The sequence below is a fragment of the Porites lutea genome, chromosome 1, assembly GCF_958299795.1.
Source record: "Porites lutea chromosome 1, jaPorLute2.1, whole genome shotgun sequence".
NCBI lineage: Eukaryota > Metazoa > Cnidaria > Anthozoa > Scleractinia > Poritidae > Porites > Porites lutea.
Window position 1 is genome coordinate 56,129,572 of NC_133201.1, and position 12,201 is coordinate 56,141,772.

Genomic DNA, 12,201 nt, shown 5'->3' on the forward strand with positions numbered 1-12,201 from the left:
AAATGTCCTTTAGTGATTTTGTCAAGACGTACACGGAAAAGGATATCTATATGGTCAGCAGTGTTCCTGAATTTATAAGGTGGGTTATTGAATTAAGTTTTGTTTAAAAATCCTTATAAAGGAGTTGATTTGTGCGTTTTCACTAAGATGAATGACGAGCTATTGTTGCACTCTGCTAATATCATCGTTTACATTTGACTGATTTTGTAGTAATATTTTCCGTTAAGTTCCAATAGGGTCACTTCTGTAGGATCACTTCTGTGCTAAAACTTAAGTTGGGCCAACTTTTTAAAGTTTAAGTCCATGTCCATCCTTACCATCTGTAGCACAAGCAAACAGGAAGAGTTTCAATGCCTACAGTTAGCCTATAAAACAGCCGATATTTCGCGACGCTACCACTGGTTTCCCCGCGACTGAATGACGACTGAGAAACGAACGCAGAAATTCCATACTGATGACGCGTCACTACCCAGATCTGAGTACTACTTTTGATTGGTCGTGCCGCGTGAGAAGTTTGCTTCAATCAATCAGAAGCACTTCCCAGATCTGGATAGTAACACGTCAATAGTATGGAATTCTCCGCTCGTTTCTCAGACATCATTTCGTGGGGAAACCAGTGGTAGAAATGTCGGCTGTTTTCTCAGACTGAAATATAGTCTAAAATAACAAAAGTGGACCATTATTTTTGGATGCCAAAACACTTTTTAGCTTTTTTGAAAGATAGCAACATACACCGAAATAGAAGTTAGGCCACCGCTCAACCTCTCGTGGTACTAACTGTTCACATATCCCTCATTTACGGGTTACATATACAAAACGAGAAATTGACTTTTTTCACAGGGTGTTTTACGATCCTGTGGGCTCCAAACGTCCTTTTCCAAAAACGCTAAGATGCGAGAATAAACCACCTCCGCAGTTTTGCCTCATTGTTGGGTAGTTATAGCACAAGAGCACTTTAATTAGAAAAAAAACACTTAACCTTTTTTCCGCGTTAGTTTGTTCAGTGTATTCATTTACGTTTGTATTCAATCATGTGTGTATTTCTAGCCTAGCAACTAGACATAAGCGCAGTAAAATAATCCTTGATCAACAATGATTATGGTCCAGAGATGCAAGTAAGACCAAGTAATGCCAAATCTAGCAAAAAATGGCCACGGGGTTGGCGTAAGTCCAAAATTCAAATGGAATGTTATTGCACGCAATAGCAAACATGGCAAATGTCTCGAAAAAAGAAGCAGATTCCTCTGCATAAATTTGCCGTGCTTGGCTTGGGGCAAAAGGCAGTAATTACTTTTTTATTTTTATATCATGTAGGAAAGATGTAGTACTTCCTTCCCCTCTGTTGTGCAGAGATATCACAGAAGCGGACATGATAGCCGACGCGGTAAGTAATAACCAGCTGATATCGGTGTAATATAAGAATATGCATTATATATGTATCATCCCATAGCTGCCACCTACCCAAGTGATATGGTTGTGCGCGTGCGTAAGGTATTGGCCAACAGGGGATTTGCGCGGCTGTGTAGTGTGACCATTTGGACCAAGGGTAAGGGAGCTTAAGGGGTTGGACCTCCGTGCGGAGCCTTTCCGTATAATTTTTTTGTTTATCCCCCCGGGCTTATTGAACTCTTTCAGTGTTATTGTCCTTCTTACAGTATATTCTCTCTGATTACAGGTGATGTGGTTTAGCAGTGGAGGAACCAAATCTGTCTTACACCTTGATGATGGACTTGACAATATCAACTGTTTGTTCAGAGGGACTAAGGAACTATTATTTATTGATTACCAAAAGTACAAACACGTGGTACGCTAACTCATTTAACATCGTATTTTATATACTACATTTACAATACTCTAGAATGGCTCCATAGCCTGACCCTGATAGCCAGAGGGAGGCGCTATTTAGTCCAATGGGCCATTTCCGAGTTGCCCTAGTCTTTGTTTCAAAGCGAGGCTGAGTAAATGAGTTTTTAATTCTCATGCAAATAAAAATCATTTTCCCAAGAAAGGTTTTACGTTTAGCCTCGTCATGAGAGTTTTTGGAACTCGGAAATGGCCAATTCCCCCTCCCACGTTGAGTAGTTCTAAAATAACTTCCCAGCTCGTTCTGATATAGGCTTTCAAAAAAGTCCTTCGTTCTATTCTTCGTCGGTCGGTTGACCGCTTCGCGGCCTAAAGAGGCCGCTCCGCTCGCTAAGAAAGTCGTGAGGTCGACTTGTAGCAAGACTAGGGACCTTAAGCAACGACGACGACGACGGCTGTTAAAACGTCGCTAAAAAAATGAATTTGCAATCTTTGAAAGTTGATCGGACGCCATCTACCGTCGACGCCATAAGTGGATTTAGTTTGTTGTTGGTTCTCGTCCTTGATTGCTGCGAGAGGTTTTTCTTCTTCCGGTTTTCCCATCTCCCGCCAGTCAAAAACCAACATTTTCAAATAGACCTTGTCACGGTTTTCGACGCCATCTTGACGAGTAGGCAAACGCGTGAGAAATTACAGTGTTTGTATGAGAATCTAATTTCGAATAATTTCCGTAAAATCGCCGTTCTGAAAAAAATATGATTTGTAAACTAAAGCTTTATTCCTAAGGACTCTACTGAAAAAATTTGAGGGCGTTACATGCACTAGAAGACCTAGAACCACTTTTTAAATTTCCTATACATTTGTCTGAAAGAAAGTCCCGGGAAAATTACAGACAAATATATGGAAATCTAAAGCAAGCCTCTGGAGAAATTTAAGCACAGGTACGCCCCCACAATTTTTTAGGACAGTCCTTTGCTTTGTAGCTTTAGTTTACAATTGATATTTTTTTTTCAGAACAGCCGTTTTATGGAAATTATTCGACATTAGATTTTCATACAAACACTAATTTCTCACGCGTTTGCCTACTCGTCAAGATGGCGTCGAAAACCGTGACAAGGTCTATTCCGATTCGACCAGGAATCATGTAGACAAAGAAGCACTACGTGGATGTGCTGCCTTTGAATTCTTATTTATTGCTGTTTATCTTCTATTCACGCCTCTGTCGGGTACTTTGCATGACGATGGTCTTATACGAAGACTTTGGATTAAGAAAGTTGTTCAGAGTGGATTTTATTTCAGCTCTTCCTAGGACATCTCAAATTTAGAGAGGAAATCATTGAAAAAACTTGTTTTGAAAACAGATTTTGGATTGATGAAGAAATGTTAGACTCCGAACGATTTTCATAATTGCATAATTATCGGTTCCCGGGTAGCCTCCCCGCAGACGTCCTCTGGGGTTCGTTTGTCACGCATTCATTTCTCCCCGTGGGGGAGAAATGAATGCGTGACAGAGAAATGAATGCGTGACAAAAGAACCCCAAAGGACGTCTGCGGGGAGGCTAGTTCCCGGGTTGATTACGAACAAAATGACCAGCTCCCAGTTGACTCGCCAGCTCAATTGTTTAGTGCGCATGCGCCCCACCGGTATCGCAGTGGTCAGGGTGTCGAATCCAGGCAAGCATAAGTTTTTTTCAGGCTTTGTTTTTGCAACAGCATAAGGTGCGTTTTTGACTGGGATGATCTTCTCTGCATTTTATACTTCTTCATCCCTCAATTCAAGTATATGAAACTTTTCTAGTGAAAAATGGTAAAATGAAGCTTTCCGGGAAGTCTATATTTTGAAAATACGCGAAAAAACCTTTAAGGCATATCTCGTATTCTTAAAAAGTCGTCCTCGTCCTTGAATCTAAAGGTCTCTATTAGCTGGGTAATAACCAATTTTTCTAAATATGAAATAATATTTCTTTAAAGGTTCCCATTGATTTTCCGGCGGAGGGCTATTCCGGTGTCGACGTAGACAGGTATATGTATGAAGGCTATACACTTTTATTTTTTATTCATCCAAAATATTCCTCTCTCTTTGATTTGCTTAAGTCCCACAGCTAGTTCTTGATACTGAGTTAGAGTTGGTGAAATTTGAAAGGTATTTGCTTTTATTTTGCGATTGACATCAATGGTAAAATATCAGATAGGATATCATCTGAGCTGTTTGGTGGAGTTGTAAAAAAATGGCGGACGATTACACACCTAATGCGTAGATGAAATAAGCGAGACAGAACATGATATATAGCGCTCAAAAAACAGACCACCAAGTTGAGAGAGTTGTAATCGCTGAAGTCTAAGATAGAATCTTCAGCGGTTCTCGGAAAGTCAATTTTTAAGAAGGATAAACTCATTCTGACCGAGAGAAAGTCCTATTATTCTTTATTTTTCTGACCTTTATATTGAAATTTATTTGGTGTGCGCAATGCGTGCCGGTCGGGAAAAATCGGATGTGCTTAACCAAGCGGCGAGGAGCCCGGTCATGCTCATATCGTCGCGATATTTTTTTTTTTGGTGCTTTAAAACGAAAGCAAGAAACAAGTTTTGTGATCTGGCTTATCACTTTTGTTGTTTGGTACAATCTAACCGCCATGATAAGCTAGCCAAAAAATTAGTTCATTCTCGCAAGGAGCCTAGTCTAAGGTAACTCTGTTCTCGCCCCAGACCCTCAATCATGTTTCTCTTTTCTGGGGGCACGAGTGTCTAGGGTAGAGAATGTAGATTTGTGAGTAGCTTTACAACTGTTTTGTTTCTTCGAAAAGTTAATTGTTATTGGTGTTGTATTTGCGTCTTTAGGGTGGACTTTGAGAAATATCCTGGACTTATTGACGTGGAATATTACAATGTGACTATGCAGGCAGGGGATTGTCTGTTCATTCCCCAAAGATGGTAATTATTCTATTAACTTGAGATCTAGAAAAACTGGATTTGAAATAAAACGCCCAATCATTGCATTGTCAGCCCGAATCATCTTTTCACGCAGTACATTCGAACTACCGAGTGATTTCGAGGGACAAACAAAACACTAAGAACAATAATAAACAATTGAAATAAGTAATAAAAATTAAGTTTTAGAGACTACAATTTTGAAGGTGTCCTTACTTTTGGCCAGAGGATATTTGACATTTTGAGCTGTTTTGGATAAGGTGCCCAATGAATTCTGATAGGTATACAAAAAATTTGTAGTCGTGAGAATCGCATATTGCAATCATTGACATTGCAGAATTAATGAAGATTTTCCGAAAGTATTGTTCACGCCAATTTACGACCGTCTCGTGACATTTTGCGAAAAGAATAGGTACTAGTACCTACTTTATTTGTTGCTGCCCTGTCCACACTAATGCAATTTCTTTGTCATCGAAAACGCATCGAACGATTCGTGTCCACACTACCGTTTTTATGCGATCTCGACTGTCCACAAAACGGTGTAGAATCGCTCGTTGAGACGTAAGTTGAACTCTTTGCGCATGTTACAAACGTACGCGCCTGCGATATTTTCGGTCATCCTTTTCACTCGATATGTCTTCGACCGTCTACACTAATACAATATGTATGTATTTCCGTTTTGATCCACTTAGTTTCAAAAGCGTTTTCAAATCGATGCGTTTTCGATGAAAACGCTCAGCGTATTAGTGCGGACGGAAGGCCTAAACGCGTCGAATAGTATGCGTTTTCAAACGAAAACGCATTAGTGTGCGCGGGGCCTAAGGCCACTCTTCTTTTACCCTAGACAATGATTCCACTGAAACTCGGCAACAACTAGCGAATTTGTTGATGCTGAGAATGTCTAAAAACCTGACACTAGCAATGTGAGTTTGTCTTCCTTTTGAAAGGTTTCATCAAGTGCGGTCGTACGGACGAAACATAGCTGTGAATCTATGGTGGCATCATTTTCCGAAGTTCATACCACAGTATTGCGATGGAATGGAACCAAATCAGACGCTAGAAAAGTTCAATTTTACCTCACTTGATGAGTTAATGGAGTCAAGGGAACATGACATGTTGTAAGTACGAGTGAAGGTGAATTTTTACCCCAGCGTTATTTTTGTGTGCACATGGCGGTAAACTTTAACTGGTTTTATTAACAGCCATTATGGCTCTTGGTTTTACGAAATGGCTTATTTAAATAGAGACAACATATGAAGGGCAGCAAACGTAAATTAAAAGTTGGGAGAGGTATTTAACTTTTATGTTTAAGCGCGAGAGTGGAAATTCACCTTAAAAGTAGTTATTCAAAGAGTCTGTACGGGCTGACTTTCGTACGCTGACATCATGGCACATTTTCTGGGAGATAGATAGGTTTCCTGTCCATTCTCTTTTAGGCCTTGGGGCACCCCTGCGGCTATGACGCTCCGCTATGACGAGGAATCCAGAAGGCAACCTCGTTCTTGAGGAAGGAAGAGATCTGAAGGGAAAACTTGGGAACGACTTTTCGATTTATAACAAACGCTTGGCTTTCAAATATTGAGAGCAGAGGCTAAATTTTCGCGTCGCGAACTGGCGTGAAAATGAAAAATAATGCATCTTGTTCGATTACATGTATAGTAATTTCAATTACTATACATGCAGGCGTAAAGAACTCCTGGACATAAAAATTACCACATAATTTTCATATGCAATTGTTTTAAAATAGCTTGTAGACCGCTGTTCGTGACCAATCAGTTTTCAGACATTTATCAGTTAGTAGATCAATATTATGATATCAATACTGAATTAACCAGAAAGGAATACAGTCCCAAAGTATAGGAAAGGTATTATTATTATTATTATTATTATTATTATCTCTTTTATCACAGTCTTTGCTAGTGTTCTTTTTGTGCATCAGCCGGGTGCAAACCATGCACCTAGAGCGTCAGTCACTCAAGTCAATCATTCTGTTCATACACTGAGCACCTTTCTGAGGATTCGCGCAGATCCCAGCATGCAGATCTTTTGAATCTCTGTCATAGTAGCTCTCTCTGATACTTTCTTGATGTTTTCTACCATACCCTTCTTCACTGTACCAAGCGCACCAACAACCACAGGGATCACTACGGTTTTCATATGCCACATTCTCTGTATTTCTAGTTCTAGGTCTTTGTACTTGCTTTTTTTTCAGTTTCCTTCAGTACGATGTTTCTATCTGATGGAACAGTCATATCAATCAGTTTGCAGGTGGAATTCACTGAATCTTTAACGATGATGTCTGGTATGTTCGCTGTTATAGTTCTATCAGTATTGACTGGCATGTCCCACATGATGGTGATGTTGTTATCTTTATTGTGCATCACGGTCTCTGGCTCGTGTACGTACCATTTGTCTGTAATCTCTATATCATGATCTTTACAGATGCTCCAATGGAGATATGCTGCAGCCTTATTGTGCCTGGAGATGTACTCTGTTTTGGCTAATACTTCACATCCAGATACAATATGGTCCACTGTCTCTTCATGTTGCGAACACATTCTGCATTTGCTCTCCACTTGCTGGCCACATATTACTTTCTGGTAGTCTCTGGTGTTTATTGCCTGGTCTTGAGCTGCTACAAGTAGTCCCTCTGTTTCTACTTTCAAATTACTTGACAACCATTTGTTGGTGGTGACTGTGTCTACATGAGGCTTCTCTAGGATCTTTGGATACTGGCCATGCAATGCTTTGTTTTTCCACTTTTCCTCTTTCATTGATTTCATCTTGGACTTTTAATTTTTTTCCAAGTAAATTGCCTGGTCGGCATCGGCGGTGTACGGAGACTGTTACCATACATGCCACGCTTCATTGAGAACGGCGTGTCTCAGTTTATGAACGTATATGAAAGTTTGATCTTCGCATGTCGCTAGGACGACTTCGTGAATACTATGCTCTTTAGATTCGTGTCTAGGGTACGGGTCTTTTCAAAAATGTGGTTAATTTACGTCAACAATAGTCATCAAAACAAAATAATCAAGAAGAAATAATATTCGTTGAAAAATTGACTAGAACTTATAAGAACTGCAAAATGAATGCTGAAGATCACCTATTTGACTAAATGGAATAATTGAAAACGAAATGCTGGACAATTGAAAGAGCAGTTTTCTAAATTAATCTCACTGGTACTGATGGTCATAATAAGTATTTTGCTGGTCACTTTGTGTTTGATCCAATGTTTGTTTGCTAGCTCTTACTATCGTAAGCCATCTCCACTCTTTTTATTGTTCAATAATTATGTCTACCTATTCGTTTTCTTTATTGTTAGTAATCATTATTACTAATGTTTTTATTTCATTTTTTTCTGGAACACGTGGTTTGTCCTGTCGATACCCTGTGAGTGTTCTATACCTGTTGAGGAACGCTTGTAAACAAATCGTCTGAATAAAATAATTGCGATTATTCATGTATATTGTTCAAAACTAATCTAACAATGGATGAACAACTTTTTCCAGAAACTATTTGCAGAGCTATCTTCGGAAAATGAACGAAATGTCCTACAGGATATTTGTAAGAAGATTAAGAAAGGTATTGATTGCTGGTGATTTTTTAGGCGTGTAAATAAATTCTCCATATGCAGGTAAACAGTTTTTATAAGTAATTATTCCGGATTAATGTGGAAAACACAATAGACAAAGTCGTTGAGTGAGAAAAGAGTTCAGTCTCGAACAAGAATGTTTGGTACACCAACATGACCGCCGTAATAAAGTCATGTGAAAGGGATCTGGGGGTACTCAATAAAGTTTTATGCTGAGAGGCTTCGCCCCGAGGCTCAACCCCTCGCCCTTTTATATAAATTTTTGACAGAAAAGGTACCCCTTTCATACACCTTTTATTAACAACTGAAATGGTACCCCTTTCACATACCTAGTTTAGAACTTTGCATCCCACTTAACTGCTGTAAATGCACTGCATGAATATGAATAAATCACGAAACAACATCGTTTTCTTGACTTTTTTACAGCCATAACAGGCATCTTTTAGCCCTTTTTGGCCTTTTTACAGACCGAAATGACAGATTTTCCTACCCTTTCATATACCTGATCAGCCTAAAATAGGTACTCCTTTCGGGCGGAGCCACCCCGTACAGGGGAGTATTCCCCCGGGGGAGAAACAATCGATTGCGTTTATAAAGGGTTCAGGAAAAGGTTTCTGAAGCCTCTGAGGTGTAAAAATGTGAGCTTTACTTGGACCTTTCCTAAATTCTCAAGAAAATGTACTCGAAGAGACGTTCGGAGCTCGAGGAGTTTCTCGAAGTCGTTTTTCATAGAAAGGCACCTTCTTAAAACTCCTCCTCCATACGTTTCGCTGAAAATGATCGGCAAAGTACTTGAAAAAGGGGTGGTATTTTAGGTATCTTACATGTATACCGTAAATGATCTACCAATGGTCCAAATCACTCTTCAAATATCAACCTCAACTTCAGAATACTCATTCAGGGTCATTGTGTTGTCATCCTTACTCGTCTGTCCTTACTTTGACCTTTTTATTTTGAACAAGATCCAATGCGAAACCCTTGTTAATCAAGCAAGGAGCTGACTAAATTGAATGATTTTGCTCCTTTTTGCTATTTCCTGAAATTTTTGAGTAATTGTCATGTGGGCTTCTATAAGCCAAGGGCTTTTATTAGAGAGGGACGTCTAATACAAACTTTAAAGCGCAAGGGAGGCGTTTATTTGAGAGAGGGCGCTTATTAGATCATTACGGTATGCCTGGGAATGCTGGGTTTAATCTCTAGTTTTACCAACTTTTTCTTAGGATCCTCAGTTATTTAATAACGACTTGACAGAGTGGACTGAAGAACTGAAGGCAACAGCTAGGAAGGTAACAGAGCAAGGGTGGTTAGTTCAAGAAGAATTTAGGAATTTAAAGTGTTGGGACTACGGGAGGTGCAGCTATTTTTCTTTTAGGCGTGAAATTCAGCACTCACTAACGATCACTCAGTCGACTAACATGGGATTTAATACGACATTATCTCGTCGTAACGTGTACCGTATCAAAAACAATTTCTATAGAGTTTGCCTTAGTTATAGATTCACCGTGGTCAAAAGAGAGAACTTCCTGCAAAAGCGAGGGAAAGTACTTAAGAGCTCAGGTTGCTACTTTCACTGTTACAAGCTTGGGATATTATTGGTATGCAGTCTTCCTTTAATTAACTTTTTGTGAGTTTACTCAAAACGTTCTTAGTGTTTAAAAACGGAAACTGATGTTGTTGTATACGTTTGCTACGTATGATGCCGAATAAAATCGCAGAATATAAAACAAGATAACGGCTTGCATTGGATGTTTGAACTCGATGGAATTTATAGAGGCTCAAGTCGCGCAAATTTCTCATGGTTTATTGTTCTCTTTTTTCAAGTTGTTTAGACTAATGGATGTGGACCGAGACAAGCATTTTTCTGTTTCTGATCTTCAAGCACTTGAAGAAGAGGATAACAGGGTAAGTGGTCAAGCTGTCGAGAAAAATACATCATTTTGGAACAGGTTCCTATTATTGCAGCGGTTGTTTAGTACTCGCGTTTCCCCTCACGTCGTATTTGCCAACTGGTTCAGTATTGCCTCGTTCTGGGGGCCTTTTTTCTCTAACCTACCGACCCAACCTCGTCCCCAGGGCTTTTCCCTCAAAAAATGGGCACCCATTGTTTAAGGGAAAAGCCTTGGGGACGAGGTTGCTACCGACCAATCAGTTCAAAACAAACTCAGCGATCCTGAACGGGTATAAAGAAACATTGAGAGCCTCAGTTTCACACTTAAGGCATGAGTTGATCGGTTGTTAGATCGATGAACGTAACCTTCCCGACTCGATTGCTAGATAGATAAATTAATCGGTTGAAAAGAACAATAATTGTTGAGTCTTATTGAAAATTACCCCACTATATAACCCAGTCACACTGGTGAATTTGCGCCCTTCGATGACCAGGATTGAAACGAATTGCAAAAACGAAAGAAAAAACTCGTATGTTGTCGAAAAAAATACGAAAATATTCAGCTGAGCTAATTAATCAAAAAATGTGGAACTCGCCTTGACATAACTTCTTAGAAGGAAAAAAATTCTTTTAGGGAGAAAGTCGAGTAAATGAAACAGATTTGTACCCAGCAACCTGGTTTCCATCCGGCCGGTATACAGAGTATATTAAAAATAGTGTATTTTGTTCCTCAAGAATGAAACTGGAGCTGATCATGAGTTCGTTGGCGTGATCATATGTGACCCGCAGATTAAAAATGCTGTAGTTCGCCTTCATTTCGCACTGTTTGCTTTTATTTTTCTGCAGGGGAAGATTAAGGAAATTATGAATGATTTCTATCGGATGGCTGACTTGATCGACAAGGAACGGGAGAAAAATAACGTGGAAACTGAGAATGGAGTTAGTACGGAGGAAGAAAATGATGACAGCTTGGGAGATGGCGATTATTATATTGAACCAGTTTCCAGGAAGTCCACAAGCAAAACCTCTAAAGACGAACTCTAAGAGTCCAGTGCATTTTATGCTTTTTAAATAAAATGTTAAGATGAACAATTAACCCTCATGGTCATTAGTCTGTTCTAACTACAATTAGCTCTGTATATTCCTAAGTATTATGCTCGGGCGGGAGCGATGAGATTTTTTGCGAAAACCCTCAAAGAAAGCTCACTTCTCTAATCTTTCCAAATTACCAGCCAGGTTTACCAGCTCAGTCTGAGTGGTTTTGCTTGCGCCCTTAGTCTCTTGGTCTTGGATATTGTAACACAGTCATTCTCAGCAGAAGTCAGTGCAGATGTATAACTTAGTTTGAAGAGTTGCCCATCATCTGACATCTGGGGACCTCTAGAGAATCAATCAACTCAATCAGCAACTGACAAATGTAGGAACCGGTTAAAATTTCTCGAACTCATTCACCCCACTTTAAGGGTTCTTTTCCTGTAAAGATCGCAAGTATTTAGAAAATCCAAAGTTCCTCAGTCAATCATACACCTCCAGTAATTGGCTGAGAGTATTTGAATTTGTCCTAATTTTTATATGAGACGCTTTGGACCACGAGCCAATGAATTGGCCCGTAGGACGCTGATAACTTATCTTTGTTCTTTGTTAATTGTGCAGTGAAGTTTAGTTTTATCATTGGTTTAAATTTTGTCTTCCTTTGTTTTTGGAAATGGCAATGCATTATTAGAGTACTAGTCTGATGATGATATTTTGAAACAAACGAGAATACAATTTGAATCAAGGATAAAAGTGTGCGTTTTCACATCACTCGATTCTCGCCTTTGCGAACATCTCGCTATGAATTGAAAGCGAAATCCCCAGCAAAGATTGTAGACTCTTGATTGAATTAAGGACTCTGATGAACCATTAAGGACTTAGAATTGGGCCCAGCTAAAAGAATGCGTTTTCTTCCTCATCAAAAACGCATCGCTCGAGTCGCGTCTACATTACC

The 12,201-nt window shown here is 39.5% G+C and overlaps 1 protein-coding gene across 1 annotated transcript; it reads left to right on the plus strand.

The window, feature by feature from the left end:
- Positions 1 to 1,258: 1,258 nt before the first annotated feature.
- On the plus strand, positions 1,259 to 11,263 carry LOC140922568 (tRNA wybutosine-synthesizing protein 5-like). Its single transcript, XM_073372544.1, has 9 exons — positions 1,259 to 1,384; positions 1,676 to 1,804; positions 3,775 to 3,824; positions 4,642 to 4,734; positions 5,679 to 5,849; positions 8,244 to 8,316; positions 9,547 to 9,612; positions 10,148 to 10,228; positions 11,061 to 11,263. The coding sequence occupies exons 1-9, from the start codon at positions 1,370 to 1,372 to the stop codon at positions 11,256 to 11,258; spliced, it is 876 nt and encodes a 291-aa protein (XP_073228645.1). The 5' UTR covers positions 1,259 to 1,369; the 3' UTR covers positions 11,259 to 11,263.
- The last annotated feature ends 938 nt before the right edge of the window (positions 11,264 to 12,201 follow it).